This window comes from Thamnophis elegans, chromosome 3, assembly GCF_009769535.1.
Source record: "Thamnophis elegans isolate rThaEle1 chromosome 3, rThaEle1.pri, whole genome shotgun sequence".
NCBI lineage: Eukaryota > Metazoa > Chordata > Lepidosauria > Squamata > Colubridae > Thamnophis > Thamnophis elegans.
The window spans coordinates 89269203-89283070 of record NC_045543.1 but is presented as its reverse complement, the minus strand read 5'-3'; the positions used below and the strand labels follow the sequence as shown (position 1 = coordinate 89283070).

The window sequence follows — 13868 nt, the reverse complement described above, 5'->3', positions numbered from 1 at the left end:
GACTTCATATACCTGGGTTGGAAAATTTATCAGGGTCAGCATTTTCCACTTCAGCAAGTTTTAGTTTCACTGTTTTGATGTTTAAATTATAATTGATCTAAAAATTGTATTTATAAAAGTACATTGCAGTGGCATGTTATTGTATAGCCTTTTGTTTTGGCCCCAGTATTCCACCCCCCCACCCAAAAATAGCTTTTTGTTGCTTTAAATGTACTGTCCAAACTTCATAAAATAGTGTACATATTTTTTTTAATAAAAAGATGCCCAAATTCTAGTACAGATTATTGGATTTTGATAATTGAATTGAATTTAATTTATAATAATTAGCACAGGATTCAAAATTTTCCAGAAAACCCAACTGGCGATCGAAACTCATTTTTATATTAAGTACGGTAGCTTATATTGTTTTCATTGTCTTATACAGGTGAAGTACAGATCCCAGATCCTGATGATACTTTGGGCCAAATGGATGGACATATTAGACCCGTTCCAACACACAAAGGTATTAGAAATAATTTCATTTTTTAATGACTGTGTTGTTGAATTTACAAGATCTGAATGTTTTATTTTTATTATCTATTATTACTATTACTTATATGATCTATAAAAATAATATACCTTGAGAAGTTCTATTTGTGTGGTTGCTAACAGTCAGCCCACACTTGATGCCACAATCAGTTTATTATACAGTGGTACCTTAGTACTCAACTGCTTTGAATCTCATCAGATTTGGTATTCAAATCTGGTATTCAAATTTTGTCTCAATAATCATCACTTATTTGGTTCTCAATGCACAAGCTAGAAGTTGTTCCTTTTCACTCACAACATTATTCCTTATGGGGAAAATTGTTTGGTACTCATTGTTTTTGGTAGTTATTGCATCTCCCGATGCCAATTAGTGATGAGTATCGAGGTACCACTGAAACTGAAAATTGCTGTGTGTTCAAAAAAGAATGGCATATCAAATAAAGCTACCGTATTTTTCGAAGCATAAGACGAACTTTTTTCCCTCAGAAAAGAGGTTGAAAATCTGGGTGCATCTTATACACTGAATACAGAATTTTTTACCTCCTGAAACCCTTCCCCCTTCACCAAAATGGCGGTGAATAGCCTATAGGAGGCTTTCAGAGTCCTCCTGGGGGCTGGGGAGGGCAGAAATGAGCGAAAAACAGTTTTTGCTCAATTCCCCCCCCCCCCCAGGAACAGTGTACAACCTCCTAAAGGCTATTTTTAAATTTGTCTCCTCAAAATCTTGGTGCATCTTATACTCCGAAAAATACATTATATTTCTTTATTTCAATAAGAGCTTTCAAGATATTTCTTATTTTGGTCATTGAATATGAATACTCAAACTCCATCCTAGACCAAGTCTTAAATGGTTTTTTCCCCCTGTGGCCTTGTTTTCCAAAATATAGTTAATTAAAATGCATTATCTTCTTTGGAGAAGAATTAAAGCAATATTTTTCCTTATCTATTTCCCATCTTTTTTGTGAAAAAGGAGAAGCAGTTACCTCTGTTGTAGAAAGTAAATCAAGATCCTCCCCCCCTACATGTCAGGGGACTTCAAGAGTTGAGTTTTTTTGAATTGTGGGGGAGGGTTGTTGCCAGTAATGAAAGAAGCAAATCCTGGAAAGGGGGGCGGGAAACTGAGGGGTGGTTTTTTTGCATCCAAGATAACTCATTGATTAGGATAATGTTGACTCTGAAGAACATTATTTATAGCTTGGTTGAACATTGTTATGAAGTATGCCTTTTAGTTTTAAAGATGTTTCTAACTTAGTTTGTTTCAACCAATCTAGTATTTGAGGCCCCATAAATAGCAAGTAGCATCTTTCTTAATAAAAGGCCATCAAGGTTTGCTGCTCTTCCTCGCAGTTATTGTCAATTGACTAATAATTTATGATGGCTGTCTCCAGAACAATAGCAGCTTCAATTAAACTACAGTTACATTGTGTTATGTCTTTCAAGAAAAGTATCTCTTACTCTGTTCAGTCAACAAATGGGTGGAAACTAATCAAGGAGAGAAGCAATTTAGAACTGAGGAGAAATTTCTTGACAGTTAGAACAATTACGGTAATCAGTGGAACAGCTTGCCTCTAGAAGTTGTGAATGCCCCAACACTGGAAGTCTTTAAGAAGATGTTGGATAACCATTTGTCTGAAACGGTATAGGGTTTCCTGCCTAGGCAGGGGGTTGGACTAGAAGACCTCCAAGGTCCCTTCCAACTCTGCTATTGTATTGTATTGTAAACCATTGACCAACTGATCATCCAGATCAGTTACTCCAGTGTAAATATGGCACTGGGATTTTCCCATGTCACTAATCAAGAAATATTTTATATGTTTACAATCTGTACAAATCAGCCAATATTGAAATCCTGGGAATATTTATGGTTTTGGCAGCAAATCATACTTAAACATTATAGTGTTTGGGTTATTTTACGTGAAGGAATAAAATAACTCCAAAGTAGGGTCGTGAATTTAGGTTATAATACTATAATACATCTACAGTAGTATCTGCATACTCATTTTCCATTATCTGGAATTTGAAATGTTTGAACTTTGTGTTCCTACATTATCTCTGACATGTATTGGCATTGTTCTAGCGTCTCAGAACTCAACTTAGCCCTTCTCTTTAAAGCTATTTTGAGCACATACTAAAACTTGGAATGTTGTTCTATGGAAATTATGCTTGGCTATATGCCAGCCAACCTGCCCCCCCATAGCATAATATACACTGACCCAGTTTAAAATCAACCTGCCAAGAATCTGAGCACTTTATACTAATGTGTAATGTATCTAAATTTTGAAGCACATAATTTGAGGTTATTATTCATACAGCTCAATATTTATTTAGAAATTCTGGTAAAGATCTCTTGTTTTGGAATACAATATTTTGTTGTCCAACTTGTTTGTTTCCAATGCATAACTGTTAATTCAATGCGTGTGTGGAATCTGAGAGTTAGATTAAATTCACATTTGGGCACCTGCCGTAATTTATATCCCTTCATGAGTTTTATAGTCTGCTTTCTCTTAGGTAACTCATTAAATAGGTAAACAAACTATAAATACAAGAACAATATGTCAAATTTGTAACAAGAACAACAACAAAAGAAGAAGGAAACTGAAACTGAATGCAGCAGACTGTGAAATTAAGTTTTGAGTGTGGAAGAATCATTGTGTCTGACTGTGAATATATACATTGGCATACCTGCCCAGATAGAAAGGGGAATGATGAAATAGATATAAGTGAAGGTGGCTTGCTCTTGCCTAGCAGAATTGACTGACACATGCAGAGAAGTGAATTATGAAGGAAAAGACTAAAATGTGCAACTATAGTTCTTGGTTAATGATCACAGTTGGGATTAGCAACTCTCCCGCTAAGTGGCGCATTTGTTAGACACTGGACTGCACTGGACTGCACTGGACTTATCATTCACACTGGGGTTGTTAAATGAATCACCCGCAGTTGTTAAGTGAGATGTAATATGACCACAACTTCCAGTTTTACTGCCGACTTCACCACTGATTGTGCCTGTTGGAAGCTGGTTATGAAGCATCATTTGTGTAATGCTGTTATGGTCATAATTTTTTGCAATTCCACAGAAGTTATGCGCAAATATGAGCCTCTCTGAGAGGCTACCATAATTGGGTGATATATTGTATTTGGCATGGAAAGCTACAAGTTGTTTAGACTTGCTTAAAATTAATGGGCATTGTGTAATTGGGACACACCCTTTTTTCTTCAGTATTTAATATAAGTAGTGTCAAGATAGCGTGAGAATGTTTGGAATTTCAGCAAGTACTGCACCATTCAATTTGCTGCCCCTTCCTCTGCAACTATGTCAGAATTGCAATTTCTAGAACTCTGGATGAAATGTTTGGAATCAATACCCTGACTCATTTTGAAAAGACCAAAATCGGGAAACTTACACTATACAATTCATCTTTTAAATCACATGTTACAGCTTTTAAAATTAATATTTCCTGCACCCCATTAACTCAGGCATATGCAGTAGACTGATATATATGTCAGTAGATTGACACGATTCTGCTGTAGAGGAAGAAAAAAAGCCTGAGTAAGTTTATACAGATAAATTAATTATTGATTATACATACTATATATTAGAGAATAATCAGATATTTATCATACTAGTAAAGAAAAGGAATGTTGTTGGTCAAAATATTTATGAAACCAATTCAAGAATTGAATTAAACTTAAGCTATTTTTAAAGAACTGTTTAACTAGTTCTACATACCCCAATAAAAGGCATCCCTTTCTCATGCTACATGAGAAAGCTCAACGGATTTCAAAATACATTTAGGTAAGGAAATGGAAATTGAGATTGTCCGCCCTTAAATAAATAATGAGTCTAATATCCAAGCTTTGGAATGCTTCTAGAATATCTTCTTGGATTTCAGCCAATCAAAGTTCTTAGTCAAACTAAAAGCTGTTGTAACATAACTATACTTGATGCTCACTTCTGACCAAAAGTTAATATTCCACAGAAATATAACTTATATTTAACAATATTTTGTGTTGTTTCAGTTCAGATTTTAAATGTATCTTTAATGTATTCTTCCTCTGTATATATTTAAATCATAAAATTATCTTATGTCTGTTAATTCATATTCTGAATTACTTTTTACAAAAATTCTTCTATATTTTGTGTTATAATAGTACAAAATAATAAATTCTGAAATAGCATGGCCAGTAATTATTAAGTTACATTGGTTTGTTTAGCATTATACCTGAGATAATCCAAAATACTGATAAAATGTAAATACATTTATATCTCAACTATTTAAGGGGTTGCTTTTTAGATAATATGATACGCTAAAAATTTCATCTGATCAAATTGTCAATACAAGCTTGCATTTAGATCTGAGAGCTTTTAGTATATGCTAGTATGTCTATTATGCTATTTGGTTTACATACATTTTATTTTTTTTAAAAACCATAATTGAAACTCGTTGTAGTGATCTTAACAAATTCTGAAGAAAGCTAAACAGTACTGGGTTTAGTTAATACTTGGAAGACATAGTAAAATTTCCAGAAGTGCATTGCCCTTGCCTTTTTCCAAGGGCTAAGAGAAAGTGACTGGCCCAAGATCACTCAGCAGCCTTCATGCCTAAAACTCACAGTCTCCCAATTTCTAGCCTGGGGTCTTAGCCTAGTGGTGGGATTCAATTTTTTTTAGTACCAGTTCTGTGGGTGTGGCAGGGGAAGGATAGTGTAAAATCTCCATTCCCACCAGTGGTGGGATAGGACTGGTACACCCTGGTATGGGCATACTGGTGCCTGCTGGGAGCACCAGGTACCGTTCTGGTACGGTGCTCTGGAGAGCCCCCACACCCGTGATCCTTACCTGTATTTGAGCTGTTCAGGGCTTACGCGCACAGAATGTACGGTGTCTGTGCTCCGCTCCACTGAGCAGCTGGAGCATTGCAAGCGGTAAGTACGCATATGCGCGCTGCACGCATATGTGCGCGTGCTGCACGCATTCATGTGGTGGATGTCCAGCCCCGTTGCACCGTACCAGTTGCACCGGGATCCGGAACCCACCACTGATTCCCACCCCACTTCAGGGGAAGGTTACTGCAAAATCCTCATCTCCTCCCGATCAGCTGGGACTCAGGAGGCAGAGAATAGATGGGGATGGGGCCAGTCAGAGGTGGTATTTACCGGTTCTCCGAACTACTCAAACTTTCCACTACCAGTTCTCCAGAACTGGTCAGAACCTGCTGAATACCACCTATGTCTTAGCCAGTACCCCAAGCAAACTGTCCAAGGAAAGTCTCTACCTACTATAAGTTTATTTCAGAAGTATCATTGAGTTTATAAATGTAATTCAATGTTCTGCCTATTTTTTGTTTTTCAGAAGTGAACAAACATCAAGATAGCCCCTGGGGCATCAATTTCTTTGAGATGAGTTAAATATGAGATCAATTTAATGATTGTAGTTAATCTGATTCAGTATGGTTCAACAGCCACTACAGATGGGCCAGAGCAGAATCAGAATAATTTCCTTCCTGGGGCTAAGAGGGTTTTTTTTATACAATATGCTTTTAGTTTTGCACTTTGTAGTGCAGATATATTATATATGTGGCAATATCTAAGAGCACTTTTTAATTAATTTCATAAACATACATGATCAAATTGTTTCACTTCTCATCTTTTTAACTAGAATCAAGTTTGTATGTTCACTAGTGAAGCATTGCTTCTTGTCAGTTGATATTTTTAACATATAACAGTGGTGTGAATGAAGAAACTTGACTAAAAGTATATTTATTTATTTACCAAATTTATATTTGTGGTATGCTCCACAGTGTTAAAATTCAACATGAAATTGTTGCTTTACTGAAAGAAATAGGGAGATGGGGAGGAGGGAGGAAAATTTATAATGCTCTTTGGTAGCTTCCCACAAGCAAACTTGATGGGGAAGCCAACAGGATGATAGAGATCACTCCCACTCCTACCAATTTTTGGTAATTCTGTTTCTCTGTTTCGATCAGGAAGTTTCTCTGAAATGGTGATCCAGCAGTGCACAGGTTTCTAGTTTTTTATAAGGTTCTTATCACTCTTATACTTATGACTTTAATCAAAACTTTGTATTAACTACAAAGTAGAGTATAAACCAAACTTTTTAAGAAAGTTATATCAAGCAGGAAACCTACCTCTGTCTGTCTGGAGCAGTGGTGGGTTTCAAAAATTTTTAGAACCTCTTCTGTAGGTGTGGCTTATTTTGTGGAAGTGGCTTGGCAGTCATGTGATTGGGTGGGAGTGGCTTGGCGGTCATGTGACTGGATGGGCATGGCCAACTTGGAAAATGTGATGAAACTCACTTAACGACACTCTTGCTTAGCAACCAAAATTTTGGGCTTAATTGTGGTCATAAGTTTTCTTTCTCTCTTTTTCTTTCTATCTTTGTCTCTCTTTTTTTCTCTCACTCTCCCTCCATTCCTTCCTTCCTTTCTTGTATGCATCTCTCCCACTTTCTTTCTCTCTTCCCTCCCTCCTTCCTTCCTTCTTTCTCTCTCTCTCTTTTTCTCTTTCTCTGTCTCTTTCTTTCTTTCCCTCTTTCTCTTTCTTTCTCTCTTTCTTTCTAAATCACTCTAAGGTTTGATGAAAGCAGTCACAAGTTTAGGGTGAAATAAGTCTTTCTCCAAAACTTAAACAGGATTTCAACAAAAACCTCCAAGTCAGCATCAAGCTTAGGTTTTGACTTTTATCCAGAGCCCACCAGCTTCAAAAGTTCGGGACAGACCAGGTCTCTCCAGCTTAGATTTCCCAAATAGCCCTGGCAATTAGGAAACCATGGGTATGTGCCACCTCTGGACCCTCAGCCACCTTTGATACTACAAGAGAATGTATTGATGCTCAACTATCATGAGCTTTGGGAGAGTGGCCACCAGAAGGGATAGAAGGCAAGCAAGGCTAGGAGGCATCAGAAAGGAAGGCCAGGATGAGGGATGTCTATGGGGAGTCTTGGTTATCCAGGATGTCTCAAAGATGCTTTTTCCCAAAAGGCAGCTGGACTTTCTGCTTTTTCTTCGAAGACCTTTCACTTCTCCTCCAAGAAGCTTCTTCAACTCCTCCAGAAGCTTCCGGAGCTGAAGAAGCTTCCTGGAGGAGAAGCAAAACATCTTCAAAGAAAAACCAGAAAGTCCAGTTGCCTCTTAGAGGAAAAAAAGTACCTTTGGGAGAAACAGATGAGGGCAGCTGGCCCTAGCCTGTGCTCCTCGTGTATGGACATCCATCCCAAGGAAGGACTTAACCCGGCTTCAAAAAAGGCCCATGCTCCACAGCCATGTCCCGCGTTCAAGACCAATCACGCACAAGTTCCCCCAATGTAGTGCCCAGACATGCGGGATGGTGGTGGTAGGTGGGTGGGCAAGGGATAAAAGTTGCAGGTATGGCGTCCCCCCTCCCCCACAAAAATGCCTTTGCATTGGGCAGTTTCTTCAACCTTTGGCTGCATTGTGCTTTTGCAAAACAAGCCTGCCCTCAACCAAAAGTGTGTGGGCAGTGTGTGGGCAGCCGCCATCGCTACTCACATTGTTGCTGACCTGAAGAGCCATGCTCATGCTGTCGATACGGAAGGCAGGGGGAAGAAGTTTCTCTTCTGCCTTACGACCTCCTCTCCTCCTCCTTTATTCAAAGTGAGATACAACTACCAGAGAAAACCCCGCGGTGGCCCAAGGCCAAGGTGCCCCATTTTAAAGTTGAGCCCCTTTTCTGTGCCAAGTGGGAAGGGAGCCTAAGCAAAGTAGGAGGTGGAGAGCTGGGCAGAGAAAGGGGGAAACCCTAGCGAGGGCTGTCTGCCACCAACTATAAGCCAGTTGATGAGGAAGGCATGCTGCTGCCCCTCATGCCGTGCTTTGCAGGTGCTGGACCCCATGTGGACCTCTTATGGGGTGTTGGGCAACCTGGTTCTGGGAATCCCACCCAAAAAAGACCATCACTCTGGTTCCTGTGGCTTTTTGGGGGGTTTCTTTTAAAAAATGCCTCTCCAGACGATCTTGAAAACCTGCAAGGTTGCTTTGGAAGGGGGACAGACAGGCAGCATCGTTCAAGATTGTCTGGTGAGGCGTTCTTTAACCCCCCCCAAAAGCCGCAAGGTCTGGAGAGATGGGCAGGCGGTCTTTTTGGGGGGGGGAAATCCCCAGAACCAGGTTGCCCAGCACCATGAAGAGGTCCGTGTGGGGCTCCAGTGGCTGTAAAGTGTGGCAGCAGGGAGCCTAAGCAGGGAGCCTAAGGAAAGGCGGCAGACAGCTGGGCGGAGAAGGGCGAAAGTTCTTGGTGCTCCGGGAAGCCGCGAAAGCAGCTGGGAGAGGCACGTGGCTTGGTTTAGCCTCCCTGGACATTGCAGCAGCAGCCCCAAGCATGCCAATCTCAGCCTTTTTCACATTGGGGCGTGCTGCAAGAGGGAGAGAGTGAAGACCTTTTCCGGATTGCTGGTGGTGGAGGTGTGAGCCCATCGCCCGTGCTCAGCAAAGCAAGTCTGGGGAAGTCCTTTGCACTGGCCTGAAAAGGTATTTTCGACGTCCATGGAGGCTAAACCAAGCCGCACGCCTCTCCCAGCCACTTTCGCGGCTTCCCGGAGCGCCAAGAACCTTTGTGTTCTTCTCCGCAGTCTCCTCGGCTTCTCGCGACTGCAATAGACATCCAGAAGCGACCGGGGCTGTCGAGATGGAAACCCAAGCCCCATTAGCCCCAAAAGCCACTGGGACAGCAAAGAGCTTACTTACTTCCTCAGCAGGCAGCAATAGAGAGCCAAGGGCTCTCTATAGGGCTCTTAGAGGCTTGGTGCGGATGGGTGGGGCCCCGGGGTGAGTGAGCAAGGTAGCGTTCCACCATTGGAACCGGTTCTAAACAGCACGCTAGATTCGTGGAACCTATTCTAGTGAACCAGTTAGAACCGGCAGGACCCATCCCTAGTCTGGAGGTAGGTATAAAAATGGAAACAAGTGCATTTTTACATACGGTACTTTGAAATATTGACTAAATGTTAATTTTCCCTGTCAGGGTCTTACATATTTTATTCTGATAGGTAAATATTCTTGAAAACAGCAAAAAGAATAAAATAACAGAGTTGGAAGGGACCTTGGAGGTCTTCTATTCCAATGCCCTGCTCAGGCAGGAAACCCTGCACCACTTCAGACAAGTGTTTATCCAACATCTTTTAAAACTCTTCCAGTGTTGGAGCATTCACAACTTCTGGAGGCAAGTTGTTCCACTTTCTTTGTTGTTCTAACAATCTTCTAAATAGAAGAATGAAAAATAATGGGATTCTCGCCTCAGGTTATGTTGATTTTCAGGCGAAGGATTATTGATGTAAAATTATAACTGAACATAATAAATTCTCACAAAGAATAAAACTGGGCTAATCTCATTTTATTTTAAAGGACTATTCTGCCTTAATCATCTTACAAGTGATACATTTCATAGAGTTTTTATACTATTGTGATTTGATACCTTGCTATCAATTGTGCTGGGGGATACATTTTTCTCTTATTTAGAAAGACTTTGCCCCTTGTGGGGACAGGAATATTGAATCACAGGCTCATGTTTTATTTCAGGACTAATATCGCTTTTTAATTCATTTCCTGAACAGAGACAATATTTTGCATGGTTTTTTTTCCAGCTGAAAAAGATGCTAAAATAATCTTTACCGTACTCAGTTTGTAACTGTAGATGGTACAATTTATGCTTGGATAATGGTAAAGTAGACTAAGTGCAGTCACATAAATAGTTATTTGCTTATCTCAGCTCAATTTTTAACGCTTCTGCTTTCTGTTTAATTTCTTTTAGGCTACTTTTTGACCTTTTTGGAACCAGTAAACAATATCACCATTGTCCAGGGCCAGACAGCAATTCTACACTGCAAAGTAGCAGGAAATCCATCACCCAATGTTAGATGGTTAAAAAATGATGCACCAGTGGTTCAAGAACCAAGAAGGATCATTATAAGAAAAACAGATTATGGCTCACGATTACGAATCCAAGATCTTGACACAACTGATACTGGTTATTATCAGTGTGTAGCCACAAATGGGATGAAGACAATAACTGCAACAGGAGTTCTTTTTGTAAGACTAGGTGAGTAACTATTTTAAAATGGTTTTTTTAATATATAATGAGCTTATTCTCCTTATTCCCTTATACTTTATAACTTGTGGCATGAAAGAAAATCAATAAAGTTCTTGCCCGGGGCTCCCTTCCCATTTTGTCTATGTTGAATTTGACACCATAAATTAGTAATAAAAGAAAATAGATACAGATGGTATGGTTAGCAAATGTGAAGTTTAGAGAACTGCAGAAATGTGAAATATGATTGGGAAAATATCCTTATGAAAAATACAGACAAATGGTCTTTCATTACTTCATATTTTGTATAATTTGTATAATTTTGAAATCATTATGTTTTTGTGCTCAGACTAATAAGTACCAGTTCCTATCTAGAACTTACAACTTCGATCATGTGATGTAAAAGTTGCATAACTTGAAAAAAACTTAAGTAATTCACTTGGACAAAAGTCTATAGATCTTATTCAACCACAATGCGGTTTTGTTGAATTTAGTGATGAGTTTAATCTCTGCGTCCAAAAAGTGCTGGGTTTAATTCTTTACACCTAAAATAATTAGAATTAACCTATTTTGAGTTTGTCAATCAGATAATTGCTGATGAGCTCCTCTGTGTCAGAATAGAATTGGATTATAGCAATTTATCTCTTCTAGGAAAGCTCACAGATAGGTTTCCTTGACGAGGGGATTCTGCTTCTTTCTGGACAAAGCAGCATGCAGGAAACCTGTCATTTATGTCATTAATAAGTTCTGTGTCTTTTAAATGGATTGTCCCTTTACTGTCTTCTATGCTGTAGGGAATTCTTCGAAGATTTGATCAATAGTTTTAAAATATTTTGCCAATAGTTTGATAGATATTGGACCATGCTGGTTGGGAGATGATGGAATAGCCAGCCAAACATTTTTGTAGCAAAATGTAGAGTAGTCTTCATTATAGTAACTCTAGACATTATTGCTCATTACATACATTTAGAAGTGCTTTTATAAATTGTAACATTTTATCCACAATTCTCTGCAGTCATTATATAAATCTTATCTTGCAAAGATTACATTCAAATTGAATTTTCTGATTGAAATAAATAAAAATACAGTAGTGTTACTGGTTAATGTAAGTTGGAAAGTTGAAAATAATGACCAAAGATGGCAGTAGCAAACTAATTCTATACTTTTCTCAAAAGCCTTCATGGTTATGTTCAAGTAATGAATAGTAAGAATTAGTAGTAGTTTGTTTCTTTAATTATTGTTTATTTATTCACAGGTCCAACACACAGTCCAAATCATAAATTTCAGTAAGTATTGTTTAAGATTTATTTATGTATTTATTATTCAGCCCAGTTATTTCTGAATTGTAAGTTTGCTCATTGTAACCAAGATTTTGGTAAAAAATGATGAATTTTAGAACAAGCAATATTTTCTTATGTTTGTTTTTTGGGTCATCATATCGAAACCAGATTTACCAAAGAATGGCCTTCGCTTGCTGCAGTTTTAATTTTCACCAGATTTAGTATACAATAACTCTGAAAGTCAAGAAGTGAAATAATTGTTGTAACATAAATAAATTACATTCCAAGGTCTTGGGGTTTTTATTTTTGTTGTTTAAGTTTTAATCTGATATGTTGGTTATAATAGTATCTGAATTTTAAACTGGCTAGGAATTAATATGAATGTACTCTACATTTATGCTGTTTATATAATTTATTTATATGTCTTAGAAGCAAAACTATGCAGATTTGGAAAGTAAAGAAGTGATATTTAGTGATGTAAACATGCTATTGACAAAATTTTCTTTTTGGTCAATTGGGCATATTGAATATTGAAATAATAGAATGAGACCAACAATTGTGTGGAGACACTCAGGGGTATTCATACATAGTCATCTAAGAGTAGATTTACTACATTCAGATATCATATCTTGCTTTACAATATTATAGCAGGAATAGGACTTTAACATGTGCCCTTTTTCAGCAGAGCTATTAAGTAGGTTAGATTTCACTTTTGATTTACTGCAGTTAAGTGTTCTGTTCCAACCCTAAATTACAACTAATCCTAACAAGACAGTTTCATTAATTCATCATAGTTTTAAGATTAAGCAGTTTGTCAAATTCATAGAAAACAAATGATGATGAATCTTAACTGTAACAAAAGCTTCTTTTCCAGAGAAGAGAAGAGCTGATTACAAAAATGTTATGAATGGAACTCAACTCATGAAATGGCCCTGCTGCCAGATGAGGAAAGGACACTTGTAATGTTTAAGTTTTCTTACTCTCCTTTTGCGTACTGGATATGGGAGACTTTCCCAAACCGGGAACCTTCTCAGAAGGTGGTTTTCCCAGAATGACAAACATTGGCTGAGGAATTTTAAGAATTGAAGTACATCAGAAGGTTACATAAATTGGGAAAAGATGTAGGATGGGCTACAAAGAAAACCATGTATTGGGAGAAAGGGGGATAAACTTCCCTTGTAAGTCCCTTAAATGAAGGAATTCCAGAGTCCCTTTCCAATTCCAGGAAAAAAAAGATACTCAGTGTTTAGTAAATTATGCTAATAAAAAAACCAGACAGACCATTTTAGCAGCATCAGTTCCTCCAAATAATTTTGGGAATGTTTTGATCTGCCTTGCAGGAGCAATGGAGATATACTTCTATGTGTGGCAGATATTTTATACCAGAATTGTTATGAATATTCTTGAATGCATGTCAAAGATGAAGCATGTATTTCTAGTTTATTAAACTTTAACTGAATTGGATCTTCTCAAAAATAAAAAAATAAAAATACAGCAAAGAGATTTTAAGGATTTCAGTGTTGTTGGGTAACAAGAGAGGCTGAATGGGAAACTCCATTTTTTCCTAATTCATAAATGAGATTATATTACTCCAGCAACAGCAATTACTTGTAGAAATGAGCCTTCAATTGACAAAAGAAATTAGCCTTGTATTTCAAATAATGGTGGTCAAGCAAGCAGATATAAGAACATTGCTTTTCCACAGATTATCATGCCTTGAAAAACGTAGTTTAAGTTTATTTAAGTTGACTACACTCAGGACATTGAGAAATCATGTGAAACTAGCATATGTGGTAATAGTAGTAAGAACAGTAGTGAATCATTTTAACTGCTACAAAGGCTCTCTTTCCAAGTTGTGTTATTCTTCATGATCAGAATTTTTGCATAGTCTGTCCCAAATATCTTGTTATGATATCAATTACAGTAGAAAAAAACTCAAAGTTGATTAATATTATAATCTATTTTCAACAAAATCAAAACACCTGTATTTATTTTCCA

The 13868-nt window shown here is 37.8% G+C and overlaps 1 protein-coding gene across 1 annotated transcript in view; it reads left to right on the top strand.

Annotated features, from left to right (window-relative positions):
• ROR2 (receptor tyrosine kinase like orphan receptor 2) overlaps positions 1-13868 on the top strand; it is a 138037-nt gene that overhangs the window by 90200 nt on the left and 33969 nt on the right. Inside the window, exons 2-4 of the mRNA XM_032212531.1 lie at positions 425-502; positions 10315-10602; positions 11846-11876. Of these exons, the coding sequence (XP_032068422.1) occupies positions 425-502; positions 10315-10602; positions 11846-11876 (397 nt within the window). The remainder of the gene's footprint in view (positions 1-424; positions 503-10314; positions 10603-11845; positions 11877-13868) is intronic.